Source organism: Girardinichthys multiradiatus, chromosome 1, assembly GCF_021462225.1.
Source record: "Girardinichthys multiradiatus isolate DD_20200921_A chromosome 1, DD_fGirMul_XY1, whole genome shotgun sequence".
Lineage (NCBI taxonomy): Eukaryota > Metazoa > Chordata > Actinopteri > Cyprinodontiformes > Goodeidae > Girardinichthys > Girardinichthys multiradiatus.
In genome coordinates, this window is record NC_061794.1 from 27,590,008 (window position 1) to 27,611,072 (window position 21,065).

The following is a 21,065-nucleotide window of genomic DNA, read 5'->3' on the forward strand; positions in this document are numbered from 1 at the left end:
TCTAATGTTCTCTAACAAACCTCTGACACCTTTCCATACCAGCTGGATCTATACTGACAATAATTTACACATAGTAGCCTATAAAATAGCTGGCTTCTGGTTGCACTGGATTTTATTTAGTGGTGTTAGAGTAAAGGGGCGGTTTCTTTTTTCCATTTCCAGTTTTTTAATGTTTGATCATTTGTAAAGGACAAATTCCAGGAGATTATTTATAGCCATCTAGAAGGAAGATGTGAAGTGTCTCCTCTTTTACCCACCTCGGAATAAACAAATTACAAACAACTACCTTTGACGTCACAGCTACCAAAGATCCATCTAATTATTCATTTTTGCTAAATTATTTTCTCAATTTCGCCTCCCCCTCTTCCTTTTCACCCAAAAAGGGAGAAAGGAGGCTGGCTTGTTAACTTTATGGGCTCGACTCTCCGGACACGCAGTCATTTCCCGGACTGCGACGCACACGCGGTGGTCTGACACGTTTCGCATAGGAGCGCAGTGCTGGAGAGGAGCTGCGGCTGGATGTGAGAGGGAGACACCGCCATTATCCCTAAATGTGATGAAAATATAGCAGCTTGTCTTAAAAATCTTCTGAGAGGGAGAGAAAAAAACAGAAAGGGAGAAAAACTCCTTAATCCCGTTTTTTCGGAGTTAATATCTTATTTCTTCAAAAAAGGTAGGGAATTTGGTTACTTTATATGCTTTCTAGAATAGTTAAATGTAGTTCATCTTGGCTAATTAGTATGGTTGTTATTTGAATCGCTTTACATTCAGTTTTATATATATTCTTTTTAATGTAGGCTACCTTGTTCGCACTATAAAAAGGGTAATTAACTAGTTACGGAATTTTTGCCGTGTGTATCTTCAGTTACCTGTAATCTCTTTTAGGAAAAAAAAAAAGAAAAGAAAAGAAAGGAAAAGAAAAGAGAAAAAAAGAAAAGAAAAGAAAATACTGTGCGGATGTTCTACTCAACCTGTTACACTGTTTGGTGCACACTAAACGGATAATTTTCCACACACACACTAGATGGCGCAAATATTGTCCACCAACCGCTCAAAGGATATAAAATATATCACTAATTTAAGAATCCCTGAATGCAACACACTGCCTCAGTGATGAGTTACTGAGGGCGGGTTTGCATGGTACTATATGCAACTCATTCTACTTCTGCGCTCATTTAGATGAGCGCAATTGGATGTCACTTTGTTGTTTTTCAGTACATCAAATACCAGTTTGGAAAAACAGGTCATGGATGAGGTAGTTTGTCAGTTCTTCTGTCTCATTCCCATCAAAAACTGTTTTTGTAAAACTGAATCTTCACACTGTGAAACAGCATAATGTGAGGCTGCCTGAAAATTGCTCAGACAGTGGAAATTGATGGTGTGATGTGTGCGTTTCCTGACGTTCCTCCCTGACTGCCTATTAGCTAGTCTGCAGGTCGACCACTGTACACCTGCCAGCCTGTTTGCTCTCTGACTCTCCTGTCTGTCTATCAGGCTCTTTTAACATCCAGCTTTGTGTAATATTCTCTCTATTGTCTGCTCCATATTTACTCTATAGAAGGCTCAGCTTTAAATAGTTGATGTGTTTCAAACTGCAGCCAAATCAGTGGCTTCATTTAAAATTTTCTCTTAGAGAGCAGCTTTTCTTTAAAATTGTCGCTTGAGACAATCCGTATCCTTCGAGTGACACCCATTTGCCCACGGGCGTGAATTTTAAGGTCAGTTGTCCCTCTGCTTCAGAGTTGTTCTTTTCTCCGTTCAGCTTAACATGGCCCGCATCTCTGCAAAGCTGAACAGCTTGCCACCACATCGAAGCTTGGCGGCACAAGAGAAGCTGCCCAGCTGTTCCTTTTTTAGACACAGAAGTCACCAAATTACAGCCGCTGGAGCAGTTAACTCCACCCGAGTGTGCTTACCGGACCCGCCTAGCAGTAGTTGCCTTCATGTCAAAGGAGGACAGGAATTAGAGATTGCTTGTGTGTTTGTTCATGTATCCCTCAGCGGAAGGCTTGGCACAATGAAGTGAAGGAAGCTGAGTCAAATAACCAGTTCGTTTTCCACAGATTATTTGCGAACCACATCTTTTTATATATGTCGCATAAAGTAGTTGGCTTCCCACACTTGTGCAAGTTTAGCTATTTGTGTTTTTTATGTCAGATTTTATGGCAGCCTTGATCAAGTTCAGAACAACAAATCTATGTAAATGAAAACACTGATTAAGTGCTTGCATTGCTTTACCAAGCAGTGTCTAATATTTCATGCTCAGTCAGCACTTTGATCAGTTTAAGCAACCACGTTATTTTAATCGTCTCTTGGTGTTGACGTGGCAGCTGCCAATTCAGCAGCTATGAGGTGCCTGCTGGCACTTGGTACGCCCCCAGGCTCACCTTAACTTAACAAAAGGCAGTTGCCAGGAATGTCTGACAAACCATCATTAATTGTGAAAATGCATAAAACAAAGTGGCATTGTATGTTTTGATCAGTATTGTCAAGACTGGAGGATTTTGGCACCTCCATTTAGGGTTTCTGGTAGTGCCAACAAGTGGTTAAGATCTGCACGGCCTGTAGAAAAGGCATTCTTATAGAATCTGTTGATTTTTCTAACATATCTGAATATTTTTACCCCTTCAGAAGTTTTAAATTACAATAAACTAAACGAACTGAGAGGACTTTAAGTAGGGAAGGAGCTGCCATTTGAATGTGTGAAGTACCTAAAATATGACTGAGACACAAAGCTAATCTCAGATACATAACAGTAATCTTTAAAATATTTTTGGGTGGTGCAGTTAAAAACATCCATCAAGACCTTCAGTTGTTTCTCTTGAGGAGGAGAAAGATGCATGCACCTGGCATTAACTTAAACATCCTTGCTTTGGGAAATGTCCCTCCTATCTTTTATTTACAAATTGGTTGTGTTTCTGGAACACATGAATCTTGCAAGTTACTCTCTGGGAACCTTTTTGAAAATTACTTTCCCAAAAATTTCTGGAGATGTTTCTGTAATGTTCATGGAACTTTCTTCTTACAGTCTTGGAACTCACCAGGTACTTTCCTGCAACTTCAAGATGACATTCTGGAACTTACCAGTCATTTTCCTGCACCTTTTAGCATTAGTGGTTACTTTACCAGATTTTTCTGGGTTCTTTCAGGTACCAGGCTGTATAACGAGGTTACTTTCAATGGAGTACTTTCCTAGAACTTATCATGTATTTCCTGGAACTTACTAAGTGCTATGTACTTTTTAGAACTCAATGGGTACTTTCCTGGAAGGTACTGGGTATTTTAAGGAACCTAGCTGTATTAGGAGGAGACTTTATTAAAAAGTATGCTGTATAAGAAAAATACTCAGTACCTGGTAAGTTCCAGTAAGGTAAATTGTGTGTTCTGGAAAGTGGCTGGAAAGTAACATTTAAGTTCCTGGAAAGCACTTGACAAGTTCTTGGAAGGCAAGCAGAAAGTTCCATAAAAACTTCATTAAGGTCTATTTTAATTCTAAAACTGACCTCTAAGTTCAAGAGAAGAAGTTTGTAGGTTCTGGGAAAGTAATTTTAACAGTAATTTTCATGAAAGATCCAGTAAAATACCTTGACATTTTTTTATGTAACTTCTAACTTAAGCTAAAGTACTTGCATGTTCTCAAAAGTAATGTTGAAGTTCCTGAAAGTATGGGCAGTATTTTGTAGTGCTCTCCTTTGTCATTGGCAATATAGTGCAGCATATAGACCGCTGATATAACTCCCACACTCTGTTTCTGTCTTACTGCCTCAGAGTTACCTTTCTGTACCCAACTCTATTTTTTCCTTTTTCGTTCTCCTGTCTGACCCCCCACACCCATCCCTCTGAACACACACACACACACACACACACGCACACACACACACACACACACACACACACACACACACAGACACTTCACAGCCCAACACATTATGCAAGGCAGAAATAGCCGCCCAGCATGCATCCATCCATCCATTAAACCATTTGTGGCCTTTGGGTGGAAGGAAAGCTGAAGCAACAACAATTAAGATCTGTGCCTTTTGTTTGCTTTCATCAGAGTCCTGGATGTTTGACAGCTTGCAGCTTAACTGAAGGGAGAGATGAGGATTTCATACGCACAAACACTAGAATCAGATAAAAGTGGTTATTAGGGCAGCTTGATTGTGGGATGTAGTTTAGTCTTATCATCATGTTATGTTTATAGCAGTCCTACATGTCAGAAGTAGTGATGAGAGACTCTACTGGCTCACGTCTGCTTGTTTCCATCAATCACACCCATTCCTTCTGCAACTCTTTGTCTGCTACTGAGGCTCTGTGATAGATGGAAAAAAACTGCTCCCCAAATTGGAGCACTGGTGTCACATTTCTAGATTTACAGTGCATAGTTGTAGTCACGGTGCAAAGAATAAATTGCTAAAATTGTCAGTATATAAGCAAGTCTGGTGGTGTCTTCTGCACGTAACCCATCTCTTTTGTGTGTCTCTGTAGGTAACACGAAATTATGCGATGTTGACTCTATATGCTCTCTCTGTGTCCTTTTGGCTGCATTCTTCTGGTTAAGCCAAGGCCAGTGGTGTTTTCTTTCTTTTCTGCAAAACTGTATAATTTGGCAGCTATTTTTATTACAAAGGGCAGCCTTCAGTGGGCCATTTATTCATGCTTCTGGGCCAGGTTCACATCATGCACGGGCACTTTGTTTTACTGCCTTGAATGCTCCCAAATAATAGAACATAATTCTTTAAATAGAGCAGAAATACCTTTATTTGCAGAGGATTGCATTGCAACAGCTTCAAGCTACGATCTGAGGTACTGAAAGTATAAAAACTTTCTTAGATAAGAAATTGAGCAAAAATATGCTTAGTATATGATACCAAAAATTTAGTTAACTATGGGACAATAAATCATTGCAAAATAAAATAAACCGGCAAATTTAAACATGACCCCAGTATTTTCTTGCATTATTCCTCTTTATCATCCATCCTTCCTTCACTTTTAATCCTCACTATGAGAAGCCCTATTTTACTTACCTGTAGCTTGACTCATGTTATATGACAGCATTATTATTAAACATCACCATCATAAGTACTGTTTGCTTGCTACCTATTACCAATAATACTTTCCAGCCTACACACTAGAAATACCACTCCGAAGATCAGAGGAGTATTTAAGCATGACAAGGTTGGAGATTACAGGCTTTCAGGTCATCCTGTGCGAGCAGGTTTTAGTTCATTGGATTAGCCCCAAGGATCACGGTTTCTGCTGTCTAAATCAATTGGCTCTGTAATAACTTGTTTCTTCATGAACAAATTTTTTGTCTGAATCAGAAGGTTGATTGCACTCATTGGTTTGTTAGGCCGCTGCAGGGGAGGATGAAGAAAGCAAACAAACACAGACACAAACATACTGAAAGTCCTGGTGACCTCAATTAGTGTGTAGTGAGCCTGAGTGTGCACACAACTCTGACATCATGGAGACTTTGTTTCACAACATCCAGACACTTCCTCGCAAGTGAATGGCCGGCTTTGTTGCAAGCCTGATTCAAAGGAATAAACCTTTCCATCATTTTAGGTGATGTATTCTTTGCTGTCCGATTGGATAGCGAGAAAAAGACTCACTCTGCTGGGAACATTGGAGCGCAGTAGACAGACAGTGAAATTTCAATGTGGTTTAGGGGACTTTTTCTCTCACTGGGTCATTTTCTGGCAAGTGTAACACAAGGAATGAGTGTGTTTCTCCTCTTTAGCCTCCAGCTGGAGTCTGCCTGTGAGGTGTGGTATAAACAGTAGGGGCCTTGTAATTAGGGATAAGTAGACCATTTCATAATATCCTTTGACCACTTCATTGACTCCATGTGAGTGGCAGGATTTCCCAGTTAGGAGGGTCAAAATGTATGAAATGCAGCACTGTCTGTATGTTAAATGTAACACCTGCATATTTCCATTAGGGTCATGGCCCTCTGAACCCATAGAAGGAGGTCTTTTCCTGCATTTTAGAAAACAAAAGTTTTTCTTTTAAGACCATTTGCATCTTTTTAGCTTAACGTTTCCCCAAAAGATGCACCTTGATAGAAAATATAATCACCTCAACACTCCTAACTTGATTTTTAGATGCTAACTTCCCTACCTCTTTTTGGACAAATTTTACCAGTTTTTTTCCAAACTTTTCCAAGCATGATCATGTTTTACCTTTACTGTTATTAAAGTGTGTATGAAACACCTCTCTGCACATTTCAATATAAAATAATATGCATAAAAAGCTGTAAAATGACAATAGAGTTACTGCTCAGTATAGTATATATAAGATGCAATACAAGGTATTGGTAATAAAATGCATTCTATGTGCCTGCATTCATATCCACTAAAAGTCACACTGCTTTCCCCCTTCTGTATGTTTCCCCAGGTGTTTTCATCTAAGATGTTGCAGCATTGCTCCCTTCTGTTATTGCTGTGTGCAGCCCAGCTGCTCTCTAGCTCCTCCGCTTTGCCATTTGAACAGAGGGGCTTTTGGGACTTTGCCCTGGACAGTCTGGAGAACAGTGATATGATGACGATGATGAGGGACCAGGGGGAAGGTTCGGCTGTAGAGGAGATCCCCACTCCCGACATGCCCATGTGTCCCTTTGGCTGCCACTGCCAGCTCCGGATCGTCCAGTGCTCAGACCTCGGTTAGTGAGGGTGCATGTGAAAACACCAAATAATCAAACTGATTGAGGAATGCTTTATCACAATGCAGGGGTTGAAAATGTTGAGGCTCACACAGAAGAAATAATGATTTGAATGACTGAGGAGGACAGAGTTTCACAATCACAGAAACTGGGTCAGAAGGAGGGAATTTCTCTTTTCGGGTAATACTGGTGTGTTTTTACAAGGAAAAACATCTCCTTTGAGGATTATGTGTTCCAGTTTTTGTATATAGATGCTCAGTGGGAGATGACGGTGGAGAGGAAGAACTAAAATAGATGGATTCAGAAAATTAGGGGGGGATTTTGGCGAAGAAAAACTTATTATTTTTGCACTAAAAACAGGATATCTGTTCATTTGTTTACTGTCTTTTGGGTATTTTTAAATGATTGTTTTGTTTGTCGGACCACATACTAATTGTTTGAATAAAACCAGGATGGAGGGAACAGTGATTCAGTTCAGAGGGATTTAGAGATGGTAGGCAGGATATGAAATGATGAAAGGTTTTAGACTCTAGCGTGAGAAGACTTTACAGATCAAAATGAAGGATTATTCACTGTTGTGATTTCCATTACAATAACAGTTTGATTAAGCGTGTTAAAATCTTAGCATATACTATTTCATTCAAATAAACTATATTCAATTACATGAAAATCTCCACTATGCATGTACAGTCAGTCTTTTTTAGTTTTTTTTTTTAAATATTTAAGCATCCTCTGGAAATTAAAAGTGCAAACTGTTCTTCATTTGTGGAAACAGCTAAATTCCTGAAGTCTTCCTTGTAAATATCAAGTTTCTCCATAATATTCTTACAATTAACCCCCAATAAGAAGTCTGTCTTCAGACATGATGGTTTTGTTAAATCATCATTTAAAAACCTTTGTATATTTACTGTCCTCAGTTTTTTCTGCAGCGGGTAAATGTGGAAGCGTATAATTTCCGAGATGTCAAGTGCTTATTTAGAACAGATGTATTTTGGTGGTGGCGTCTGTCTCCTCTCAGCCTGAGGCCCAACACGATGTTGAGAATTTGTGTTGGTGGGGTTTAGTGGGTGAGAGTGTTGTCAGTTTGTGTTTAAACTTTGGGATTCGTGGCTGATATGGGTGAAGAGTTGCGGTTTGGGGTTTTGAACTTTAAGGGATTCACTTAATTGGGGTCTTGGTGAAAGTTTTTTTTATGATGCAGACATATAAAATGAATTTGGAGGGTTGCAGAAAGCTAATATCTTACAGACGAAACAGTTGCATAATAGTTTGTGGAGATATTTTCACATTGATAAAAGTAAATCAATCAACATACCATCAGCAAAAAAACAAGTACACCAGGGACAAGGACAGACATTAAGTTGTACTTGGCTGAGGCAAGGGAAATATATCAGCTCTTTTGTGTCAAGGTTCAAGGTGTCTTCATTAGGTTGCTCGACAGATTGTGTTGGTGCCTGCCATCTAGTTCAGCCCTTGTCTTCTAACTAACGATACTTTAAAGAGAAACAACAGCTTCCCAAGAGTGACCCAAAATACAGTTAAAGCCAAAAACTAATCTTACTCTTGGCAGATTTAGGTTGTAAAATAAACTTTTAGTTTGACTAACATGCTTCTTCTGGCTGGGAGTAATATTAATGCTTTGGAGGGAGCTAAAAATTAGAGTGATGCCAAAGAGGGCTTGGAGACTTGGAGCTCATCACCAAAAGTAATTCAAAAACCAGTGGAACCTTCAAAAAGCTGGTCAGCATTTATAGAAAGGGTTTGATTGCTGTGACGCCAAAAAAGGTTTTTCCATCTATTATTGGGAAGAGTAAAAATAATTTTAGACATAAGCATGTTTGAATATAAAGTTATATATTTTTTACATTGTTATATTATCTTTCAAGATGCCTGTCTCTTTTCTTATGGAAACAAACTTCTTGGTTAAAACAAGAAGACTTTTATCTTAAACGTCATCTCTGAGCTTTATTTTGAAGGCCTAACATAATCACTTTTTTATCGGCAGTTCAGATAAATTTAGCATTCCATAATGTGGAATCTGCTTTTACACTAAAATGCTCAATGAAATTTTGATGCTTGATTTTGAAGAGTATCTTAATTTCAAAAGCATAAACGGATCCTTGTTTATGACTGGTTTAGTTATATTAGTAATGTGGAACCACTTTTATCTGATGGACACTTTTATTTTGAAAGACTGTATAAGGTTTATTGTTAAAGTTTAAATTACTAGCTATCATCATTGTTGGCATAGATCAGGTTGGTATTTGAATCCTACTCTCATAATAAGCTAACATACACATGAGCGAGTCTCTTATTTTGAAGATTACCTGTTATCTTCTATTTGGAAGCCCAAATGAATCTCTTATTTGTTACTGATGTTGGCTCATTATGAATTTAAATCCTATTCTAGTAATACCCCAACATAAAATAAAAAGTTCGTTTTTATTGGAATAGTAAGTATCTCTATTTGCGACTACATTACATTTTAGCCATAGATCTGGACTTAGTGTTTCCAGACCTAATACTGAAAAAAACATTTTTATAATATAAATAATTCTCCAGTGGCAAAAACTGAATAATACCCTGGATAAAGCCACTGCAGCAGGTCTCATAGCTTTGCGTGGGTGTGGTAATTGCCAGAGGAAACTGCTGAGGGTTTGATCCTGTGTGGTGTCGTTTAGGGTGTGGCACAGCCCAGCCGAAGCCATATATCTAAAGTTAACTGTAGTTAGACATCTCTGGGCATAGCCTTGTGGGTCAGATGTGGTTGGTGGCTAACTGAGTCTCATCGGGACCGCTGGCGCTCTCTCACCAGTGGGTCTTGTTGCATCATGGTCTGGTCCAGATGAGGTTTTAACTGGGTTGAAGTTTGCTTACACATCTTCTGACCACATCTGATACATATGGCTCTGTGAAGTGGTGTTCCTGATGACTAATAGTTATGCTGACCAATGAAACATTTCTCTGGAATAATGCAGGTGTATTAGATTTTTATTCTGTTTTTTTCTCAGAATTTGGGGTAACTATGAAAAGTTATGAACAGTCAATATATTACCTGCAGTCGAGAGCGGTCAGAGTGAAATCAGTTTGGAGAACCTGGAAGAAATTATAATTGGGAGTCAAGTGGACTCACAATAGGGGCCCTTTATGATATGACTGTAGGCATCTAAACTTTTCAAACTCCAAACAATATTGGGAGATCAAGTTTATTTTTGCACGAGACAGTGTCTTATGTTGCAACAGCTGTCCCAGTCAACAACACCGGTGTTATGATGTATAACTGCAGGCACTGGGAAAATTTACATAAACTAGTTGATCTGAATTACAGATAAGATACTAACAGCTCATTAGGAATCCTCACAACCCTACTTCAAAAATGTCCTTTGACAGCCAAATATTTTATCCATATTTTGTACAATTGAACAATATGCCATCAATTCAATTCTATGAGGGTTTGTGAAATAGTGTCAATTCAAAACACAAGTAATATAAAGGCACTTCACTTTTATTTTAATGTAATCCAAACAAATATTTTCAGTCACAACTCAGTGTTTATATGTCCTAGCACCTTAATTTATCCCCTGATCCTCAAGGCCTGTGCCTCCTTTAGTTGCTTTTCTTTTAATTTTACTGCTGCAAGTGAGTGAAATAATTTGCAACAAACACTCTCTACTTTTAGAAAGTTCATTACAAACTATAGTCCAAGAATGCAACACTTTCCTTTAGCTGCTAACCTTCAGCATGTCACTATACAGTCATATTCAGTAAATTTGAATATTATTAAAGGTAATTTATTTCAGTAACTTCATTCACTAAGTGAAACACATTATATAGATGAATTACACACAGACTGATAATTTCATGCCTTTATTTTGTTACCTACGATGATTTTCCACTTACTGCTAATGAAACGAAGACATCAAAGATTAGAATATTACATCAGACCAATAAAAAACTATTTTTAAAACAAGAACTGTGTTTAATGAATAGTATGTTTAATACCTGCTTAACAATTGCTATTTTCAAAAGCTACCTTTAATTCTGATGAACGAGCCTCATCAGAACGCGTAAACAAATTTATTGAATGTGACTATATTTGCTGTGTGTGTCTTTTGTGGTGTGTTATTAGGTAAATTAGGCATTTGACAACTGTGAAAATGAACCGCTCTCCTTTTACAAAATGAAACCTCCTGCAGAATCAGTCTCAGTATGTGCCGCTCTTTGTCTTGATTGGCTAGGAGTTGGAAGGACAGGAAGTAGACAACAAAAAGACTAAAAAACACAGAACCAAATGACTGGTCCAGCATAACTTTTTATAGGAAAGATAAACATGACACTGCATGGAGTTACTGGCAGCAAGGGCTCTGCTGATGCCTTTGTCCAGGAAAGAAACAAAACAAAACATGGAAGTGCTGAGTCAGAGTTACCTTCTATGTGGCAGATAAGCAAAGAGAGTAAACAAAATAAATAGCTAAACAGCAGGTAATGAGACAGTGCTAAACACAGAATCACCCAGTGAAGTAAATGTTTTATAAAAAGAAAAAAATGAGGTAGAATACAAATTGAATTGCAACATTAACTATAATGCATGAATGGAGAGTGGCGAGAGTAAAGTGATCTTTAAACCTACCAGCAGCCTAAGTGTATAACAAAATAACTATAGAGAAACTGAGGGTAACTTGACCCACTCTAACTATAAGCTTTATCAAAAAGTAACATTTCAAGCCTAGTCCTTACAGTAGATAGTCTGCCTCCTTCATGAACAAAAACTTGGATCTGGTTCCTCAGGAGAAAAGACTGAAAGATTAACCTCCCATTCTACAATCATGTCACTTAGCTGCTTTTTTATTCTTAGCAAGCTTTTTTCCCTAAAACAGGACAAAATTAAGACACTCGTAAATGTCACATTGCTTCATCGCTTGCACATTAACACACACAGCTTGTATTTCTTTTTATGTGTCCGTTTCACACCCATCTCTTTTTATTTCATGTGTGACTTCTATGGTATTTGGGTCCCATCCTTTGTGACTTCTGTCAAATGAAAACCAGATGGAAAACATCTGGTTTCCCCATGTGTTGTTAGGGGAATTTGTGTTTCGGTGCAAGTTTTTTTGTGTGTCTGTCGCCAATTGCTACTGTAGCACCGCATTGATGTCTACGTGTGACCTTCATGTTTGCATCAATGTCCACCTTTTTATTAAAATAGCACCAAAGTAGTCATTTAAGATTATGTGGCGGTGTGATTGGTGCAACTATTTACTTTCAAAAGGCTGTGTCTGGGTAATGTATCCTTAGGGTTTTCCTTTTGAAAACAAGCTGGTTTTTGGTTGTTGGTTGACCGTCTTCCAGGTAGGCATTTAATGGAGGATGACTCTCTTCTGTGTTTTTGTTGGTCTTGTCTTTAGGTTTGACAGAGGTGCCAAGGAATATTCCTCCAGACACCAAATTCCTGGACTTGCAGAACAACCGTATCACTGAGCTAAAAGAAAATGACTTCAAAGGCCTGACCAACTTATATGTAAGAGACACACACAGTTGGGATCATAATGACCCACTCCCCATTGACTTCTCGAGGTTATGCAGCTCCAGCTTGTATTTGCTTCAGTATTGTGAAACTTCAGCATGATCCTCATCTCCTTTAGGATTTAGAAGTTTAAATCCACTCTGTTTCTTTTTTCCGTTTACAGAGAACTTTAACTGTATTAAAACCTGAGCTTGAAACCAAATAAGAGTATGGAGGATTTCCAACAAAATGGCTTTACTCAAGACTGACCCTCATTCAAGAACACTGACAAGAGAAATATTAAGTCTGGCAGTTAAGGAACCTCTTGACATGATGTTATACAGAAACTTCACTATCAGTGTCCATTTACTTTAGCCTTTACATAAAGTAATTATAAGTAGCACAGGTCACAACAGTTGTAGCAAAGGGGAATTAAATACGCTTTTGTGCATTCTGCATATAACTTTGTATTTTTCTACATTGATTTTTTTTCATTCATGATTCTAATGATGGCCATTTACATGTGAAATGAAGAGCTGTTGACTTTTTGTTCTCATTTGTCATTTTTTTAGGCACTCTCTGTGAGGAATAACCTGATTTCCAAAGTCCACCCCAAAACGTTTATCCCTTTAAAGCACATGCAGAAGCTCTACTTTTCAAAGAATCTGCTGACCGCCATCCCCAAAAACCTGCCCGCCTCTTTGGTTGAGCTGAGGATCCATGAGAACAGAATAAAGAAGGTGGCAGCTGGAACCTTCTCGGGGCTGGGCAACATGCACTGCATAGGTTAGAAATGCCAATGAATTCAACAATCCTGGCTACACTTTGTGGAACCCTGCATGTGTAGCACCACAACACATTTGGAAAATTAAAGGAAGTACATTTTATTTCATGCTTAAAATATTGACTTTATCTTGCAGAAATGGGAGCAAACCCCATCCAGAACAGTGGTTTTGAGCCTGGAGCCTTTAAGGGACTGAAACTATATTATCTGCGTATATCAGAGGCCAAGCTAACTGGAGTGCCTAAAGGTAGGAACTCACATATTTAGATGAAAGTGTAAAACATTTTTCATTAAGGAATTGTTGGTTATTTAAACGTTCGGTACTGGGTTTCTCTGAAACCACTCCAACCACTCCAAAAACCTAATGTTTAATCTTATTTTGTGTTTATAGTCTAATTATGGTTCTACTTTGACTTGGAGATGGGATTTTTTTATTTTGCTAGAGGGAACTTCAACAAGAATGACTCTGAAGTTGGAATTTCCACTTTGGAGGTTGTAAATCTTTGTGCACTCTCCAGTTCAATTTCAAATATGGCTGGTGCACATACTGTACAAAACATAATGAAAGTTGCAGGAATAAATACATTTATTAGCACTAGAACTGTTTGTCTCCATTAACCATTGACCCGCATAGTACTGAACAACCTCTACTTGTGAACATGCCCTTTGAATGCATGGAAAGATGTTGGTTTCAGCTTAGAATTCTACTAGAATTTAGCACCAAAACAGTCAGAAAATCTCACTGCATTTCAGACTTAAATGTGTGCAACTCGGGTATCATTCCCATATCCAGGGTCCAACATCTGAGACGAAGTTAAACACAACATCATATAGTTTTGACTGCGTTATGTGGAATTGTCTTTAGGGTACAAGAAAATGACTGAATTGTGTTTAGACACTGTCATAAATTAATGGACCTAACTACATGCAAATCTAGTGAGCATATCATTAGTATGGCAGCATTGTTCAAACAGCATAAAAATAATTAACAGTATTTCACCTTAAAGAACAGGCTCAGACATTTAGTGCTTGGCTTTTAGATCTTCCAGACAGTCTTCATGAGCTTCATCTGGACCACAATCAGATCCAGGCTGTGGAACTGGAGGACCTGAGCCGCTACAGAAACCTCAACAGGTATTCTTCACACTTAAACACCAAACTGCTGCTACTCAACAGTTTTTCATCTACAGCTGCAAACCAGCAATCAGCTGTAATTTGTCCTTTTCACAAGTTACCAAGTTTTCCTCAGGTCTTGATAAAATCACTGGGACATGTTTTAATTAGAACCCAGCCATGTTGAAGTATAAGAGCTTTCTTATATAACTCCTAGGGGGCACAGAGAGACCCTTGACTCTATGTCCACTCTGTTTGCTGAGGGCCATGGGCTTTGAGATGGTTAACCTGAACATGTTAATAAAGCAGACAGTCAGCGACTCGACAGTTCACATACAGCACAGACACAAAACTGAAAGCTCATCAAAAAGAGCTCAGACCCCAGTTTTTTATGATAGGTGCAAACATGGCAATGTATAATTGTAAGGTGGAAGGAAAATAATACATAATTAAGAAATGGTTTACAATTACTAATCTGAAAAGTGTGGCATACATTTGTACTCATTCCTCTAAACTCTAATACCGCCAAATGAAATCCAATGCAGCCAATTGCCTTCAAAATTCAGTTAGTTAGTAAATAGAATCCATCTGTGTGTAATATAATCATTGTATAATAAAGATGCTCTGTGAAAGCCTCTGAGTTTTTTTTTTTTTAGAGAACAACAAACAGCATCATGGAGACAAAGGAACACAGCAGTCAAGTAACGGATAAAGTTGTTCACAGCAAAGAGTGGCTCAAAGCAGGGTTAGTTTATAAAACAATAACACAAGCTTAACAGAGCTCTAGTCAATGGGGGTGTAACAACACAAAGATTCACAGTTTGGTATTTTTCGGTATGATTCAATCAAGGCGAACAATAACGTATACATATATTTTACTATATTTATCAATGGTAAGAAAAGTTTTAATTTTGTGACAGAAATTTTATTTTATCAATATGCTCACTGTGCATTTCAAAAAATGGCCAGCACAGAACTGACTGAAGATTTGGTTTGATTTAGTTAGTGTTGTTTTTTAGTAGGTTTTAAATAATGCCGATGTCTGATAATAATAATAAAAAATGTTTAAATTACTTTGGAGTTGTTTACCAGTATACCAGTTGTACTCGAATGCACCATAGAATCAGCACATAGAGCCGAAAAACCTTTCCTGACGACGGACTCCTCTCGACACAATATTTTTGTCTGGTCACGCATTTGTTGCTGTAGACTCCCATGTCATTTGGGGGGTGGCTTAATGCTACAGGGATCTGGTTTTGCATTTATACTTATTTTGGTCTCTACCAGTGATCTTTAAGTTTGGCTGGATGTTTTTTCAGGTGAGTAATTAATCTTGGTGTAGAGTGAACTGTGTACCTTATTACTGTTTAAGAACACTGACATAAAGCTTTGGTTTTGTCCCCCTTCCTTTCTCAATCGTTACTATAGCTGAATGGGAAATCTCAATGTTCCCAAATAGCAGACTTTAGTGATAGCTGGGTATCTCTGAGTTTGTTTTGTTGCCAATACATAGAATTCTGCACTTTAATTTTGCTCAATTATGTTCTGCATGGTTCAGGTTTTACAAAAAAACGCTGTACTTGTTCTCCAGTCTCTCAGTCCCAGAATGTAAGACTATGTTTGTTTCACTCTTTACTGCTTCAACTGTGTATTTTAATAATTGTTGCATGGATTACACATAAGATACCTATTTGAATTTTTATTGATTTAACTGTGAGCAGTTAATGTATGCTGCATGGATTACATGGAAAGATCCCACCTTATTTTGACAATGTATGTGCCAAACTGAAAGGATTGTAACCAAAATGTTCAGAACGTTAATGCAATTACAGTTACAGTGACCTGACAGACTGAGAAAAGACAGCTTTAATCAGAGAAGCAGCCAACAAGCCCATGGTAACTTTGGAGGAGCTGCAGAGATCCACAGTTCTGCAGGGACAATATGTTTACAGGATAACTGTTAGTTATGTTCTTCACAAATCTGGGAAGAATGTTCTATTGTTGAAAAAAGGTTTAGAAGTTCAATCTGAAGTCTGCCACAAGCCATGTAGGGGACACAGCAAACATGTAAAAGAAGGTGCTCTGGTTAGGTACACTAAAAGTGAAACTAACAACCTTAACACACAACACCCACCACAAGAAATGGGGACAGTGTGAGTCAAGGTTATCCCAAAGGACAAACAGATGCTTAAGCTCATTGCCTTAAGTTTGTAACAGCAAACAAGATATCTTGTTTCCTTGTCATTTAGCCTCCCCTTCTTTCAGCACTTCCACTACCAACAAACACATAATTTTTTGTACACAGTAATCTGTAATTAACCTACTGAATATGACAAACTTAGAAGGAATGAAGGGAAATATTACACTGAACACAATATTTTTTATATATACATATAAATGCATAGCATTTTTTCCCCAGGATTTAAATATTGATATTCACAGATGCTTTCCATCCAATCTGACTAAGTTTCTCAAAAAGAAAAATGGGCAGAATTTTCAGAGACTCTAAATGTGCAGAGGTGGTAGATGCCTGCAGCTGTACTTGCAAAAATGGAGGTTTTACAAAGTAGTAGAAGCTTATTGTTAGCTTTGACATTAACTGCACTGTTTAATCCTCGTTTGTAAGTCCCTTTGGATAAAAAGCATCTGCCAAATGCATACAAACAAACATACAAACTATTACAAAGGCACATCAGACTTTTCTGACTTTTATTTGTAAAAAAATTTGAAACCATATATCATTTTTCATCCACTTTACAAGTATGCTTTGCAAAGCACTGTAACTAATTCACAGCAAGTATCATAAAAAAATACCATGGTCATGACTAGGGTCTGCGTTCATTAAAGCCTAAGCCTTCAAATACACAATTGCCTCATATTAGCATTTAAAGAGGAGCACTAATAAAGATAAGGAAGACTAGGGATCACATATTAATTAAATCTAACCCATGATCTACAGCTTCTTTGATAACTGGAATCCTTCCAGTATGAAGGGACTGGTTTCGTTTAGCTACACAAACCATACAACACAACTAACAGTGTGTGACTCTCCTCACAGTATGAAAGCCATTAGTGGTTGATGCAATGTTTATGACTTAGCGCTTCAAGTTGAGACGGAGTTTAGGGATTTTATTATAGGATTAACTAAATAGTTGTGTTTTGTCACGATGTACGAATTGGTAGCGACATTAGATGGTGAAACATACAGGTCCTTCTCAAAATATTAGCATATTGTGATAAAGTTAATTATTTTCCATAATGTCATGATGAAAATTTAACATTCATATATTTTAGATTCATTGCACACTAACTGAAATATTTCAGGTCTTTTATTGTCTTAATACGGAGGATTTTGGCATACAGCTCATAAAAACCCAAAATTCCTATCTCACAAAATTAACATATCATTAAAAGGGTCTCTAAACGAGCTATGAACCTAATCATCTGAATCAACAAGTTAACTCTAAACACCTGCAAAAGATTCCTGAGGCCTTTAAAACTCCCAGCCTGGTTCATCACTCAAAACCCCAATCATGGGTAAGACTGCCGACCTGACTGCTGTCCAGAAGGCCACTATTGACACCCTCAAGCAAGAGGGTAAGACACAGAAAGAAATTTCTGAACGAATAGGCTGTTCCCAGAGTGCTGTATCAAGGCACCTCAGTGGGAAGTCTGTGGGAAGGAAAAAGTGTGGCAGAAAACGCTGCACAACGAGAAGAGGTGACCGGACCCTGAGGAAGATTGTGGAGAAGGGCCGATTCCAGACCTTGGGGGACCTGCAGAAGTAGTGGACTGAGTCTGCAGTAGAAACATCCAGAGCCACCGTGCACAGGCGTGTGCAGGAAATGGGCTACAGGTGCCGCATTCCCCAGGTCAAGCCACTTTTGAACCAGAAACAGCGGCAGAAGCGCCTGACCTGGGCTACAGAGAAGCAGCACTGGACTGTTGCTCAGTGGTCCAAAGTACTTTTTTCGGATGAAAGCAAATTCTGCATGTCATTCGGAAATCAAGGTTCCAGAGTCTGGAGGAAGACTGGGGAGAAGGAAATGCCAAAATGCCAGAAGTCCAGTGTCAAGTACCCACAGTCAGTGATGGTCTGGGGTGCCGTGTCAGCTGCTGGTGTTGGTCCACTGTGTTTTATCAAGGCCAGGGTCAATGCAGCTAGCTATCAGGAGATTTTGGAGCACTTCATGCTTCCATCTGCTGAAAAGCTTTATGGAGATGAAGATTTCATTTTTCAGCACGACCTGGCACCTGCTCACAGTGCCAAAACCACTGGTAAATGGTTTACTGACCATGGTGTCACTGTGCTCAATTGGCCTGCCAACTCTCCTGACCTGAACCCCATAGAGAATCTGTGGGATATTGTGAAGAGAACGTTGAGAGACTCAAGACCCAACACTCTGGATGAGCTAAAGGCCGCTATCGAAGCATCCTGGGCCTCCGTAAGACCTCAGCAGTGCCACAGGCTGATTGCCTCCATGCCACGCCGCATTGAAGCAGTCATTTCTGCAAAAGGATTCCCGACCAAGTATTGAGTGCATAACTGTACACGATTATTTGAAGGTTGACGTTTTTTGTATTAAAAACACTTTTCTTTTATTGGTCGGATGAAATATGCTAATTTTGTGAGATAGGAATTTTGGGTTTTCATGAGCTGTATGCCAAAATCATCCATATTAAGACAATAAAATACCTGAAATATTTCAGTTAGTGTGCAATGAATCTAAAATATATGAATGTTAAATTTTCATCATGACATTATGGAAAATAATGAACTTTATCACAATATGCTAATATTTTGAGAAGGACCTGTACTGTAAGCCCTCAACCACAGTAGAAGTTCCAATGTATTGTGCAAAATGCGAAATTATTTTATACGGCAATTTATTGATTATTATTTTCAAGTACAAGTTTAAATAATTTGCCTCAGCTGGTTTTTTGTGTATTCGCTCAAATGTTTTCATTAATAACCCTTAGAAACCCTTTTTACTGTTGATATCATAAATATTACAAAATTCAAGAGCTCAAATGTTAATAATAACTCTGCTCCTCTAAAATGTCAAATCTCTACTCAATACTTAAATCATGTGATTGATCGGCTGTTAAATGTCAGAAGGTCCCATGTGAAATATACGAATTCAAATGATCTTGCATTTCTTTATTTTGTTTTCCACACACATCTATGGTCACTTGAATGGATAGCACTTTATTGCTTTGATAATGGTAATCATAAGGGATTTTGAAGATTGGAATTTGTTAAATGAGTGAGGCCCATTTTCCAAATGTATAACTTTTTTCTCTTCTTTCGTTTTCTAGATTGGGTCTTGGCTTTAACCACATCCGTAACATAGAGAATGGTAGCCTGTCATTTCTGCCCATGCTGAAGGAGCTGCATCTGGACAACAACCGGCTCAAACGTGTTCCCCAGGGCCTTCCAAGCATGAAGTACCTACAGGTTAGCCTGAATAACTTTTCATTATTAGCTGACTTTTTAACATTTGGCCTGTTCTACACTACTGTCTTGCCTTTTTTTTAAGGTGGTGTACCTCCATGCCAACAACATCAGTCAGGTGGGTGTGGATGCCTTCTGCCCCCGAGGGTTCGGGATGAAGAGAACGTACTATAATGGCATCAGCCTGTTTGACAACCCTGTGAACTACTGGGAAGTGCAGCCTGCAACATTCCGCTGTGTGAACGACCGTTTTGCCATTCAGTTTGGAAATTACAAAAAATAAAACCTGTGGAGATGCTTGGCAAAATAAAGAATAAGAGGGAAGTGTTGAGGAAAAGGGAATAGGAGAAAATAATTTAAATAATGTTCAAAACTTGAGATGTCATGAAAGGAGTTTATGTCTGAGATTACGGAGTTTATATTTGTTACTTTTATTGTGAAACTGAGTAATGGGGGAGATGGGTAATATCTGATGAAGTAGAAACCAAAGTGAAATACATAATCCCTGAACTTGAAGTAGGTGGAGGGCAGCATTTGTGCAAAACTGCATCTGGTTTTGCATTTTTAAATTGCAGTTTTGAAGGTGTTTTCCATCTGAGTCAGTGTAAAGAGTGCTGAAAACTTGTGAAACATTTCAGCACATTTATTTTCTCAGTAGTTGTTATTGTGACTGAGGTCCTTCTGTTATTTTCTTTAGTAAGGAATAGTAGTAAACAATTGAAAAGCAGTGCATTTTTGAATGTTTTATACTTATATAAAAAGGTGCTTTATGTCATTCTTTGTGTGATGATTTGAAAAAACAGACATTCATATTGTCTCCATTTTACCGATTTCACTAATGAAATTCTGGCCATGAACTCTATAATTCTGATGTTTGAAGTTAGAAAAATTGAGTAGTTTTACACCATCTCCAAGCACTAGAGATAAAAACAATAATAATTAGAAAGGAAATACTTTTAATGCACCTTATAGGAGCTGAAATATTTTAAACAGACTTCTTACTGAGTCCAATTCTGTGCCTTGTATTAAATATAGTCAGAAGCTGTCCGACATTCACTTAACACATCCGCTTTGCTTTAAGACAGTGAAGGTAGTATGTTCACTAAGCACAAAAACCAGTAGTAGTGACAATGCATTGTTTTGCACAGAATTTGTTATATGCTTGACTTGCTTCAGGGTACAATGTGGAGGGTGGTGGGGGTGGTGGCATGTTTACTATGGTAAACCTATGTGCAACTACTTTAGCTTTAAGTATTATGTCCTGTCTCTGTCCCTATTCTGTAATCTGACAATCTACTGCTGCATGTGAATAAAGATATTTTTTAACCTGCTGCATTCAGCGAGAAAAACCCCCAACAAACTGGTGGCCCTGGGTTGAATGGTGTGTCTGAAACAAAGAGGAAAAGATAAATGGAAAACACCTCCTGAATGAAATCAAACTTTGTAAAAAAAAAAAAAAAGAATAAATAAATATTAAGAAAAATGAGATGTTAACGCTATCTATCTATCTATCTATCTATCTATCTATCTATCTATCTATCTATCTATC

General features: G+C 38.1%; 1 protein-coding gene across 2 annotated transcripts; it reads left to right on the forward strand.

Moving 5' to 3' along the window:
• Positions 1 to 427: 427 nt before the first annotated feature.
• On the forward strand, positions 428 to 21,002 carry bgnb (biglycan b). 2 transcript variants are annotated; one of them, XM_047378768.1, is made up of 9 exons: positions 428 to 673; positions 4,486 to 4,563; positions 6,397 to 6,661; positions 12,067 to 12,179; positions 12,737 to 12,950; positions 13,085 to 13,195; positions 13,989 to 14,082; positions 19,381 to 19,519; positions 19,602 to 21,002. In XM_047378768.1, the coding sequence occupies exons 3-9, from the start codon at positions 6,412 to 6,414 to the stop codon at positions 19,797 to 19,799; spliced, it is 1,119 nt and encodes a 372-aa protein (XP_047234724.1). In that variant the 5' UTR covers positions 428 to 673; positions 4,486 to 4,563; positions 6,397 to 6,411; the 3' UTR covers positions 19,800 to 21,002. The 2 variants fall into 2 exon arrangements, with proteins under 2 accessions (XP_047234724.1, XP_047234642.1); XM_047378686.1 differs by lacking the exon at positions 4,486 to 4,563 and having other exon boundaries at positions 429 to 673.
• Positions 21,003 to 21,065: the final 63 nt, after the last annotated feature.

Excerpts from the sequence above, each read along its gene's own strand:
- bgnb (XM_047378768.1), top strand. The coding sequence starts at position 6,412 with ATGTTGCAGCATTGCTCCCTTCTGTTATTGCTGTGTGCAGCCCAGCTG. Across the intron at positions 12,951-13,084 it reads GGGCAACATGCACTGCATAG|AAATGGGAGCAAACCCCATC; the intron begins GTTAGAAATGCC and ends TTTATCTTGCAG. Across the intron at positions 19,520-19,601 it reads CAAGCATGAAGTACCTACAG|GTGGTGTACCTCCATGCCAA; the intron begins GTTAGCCTGAAT and ends CTTTTTTTTAAG.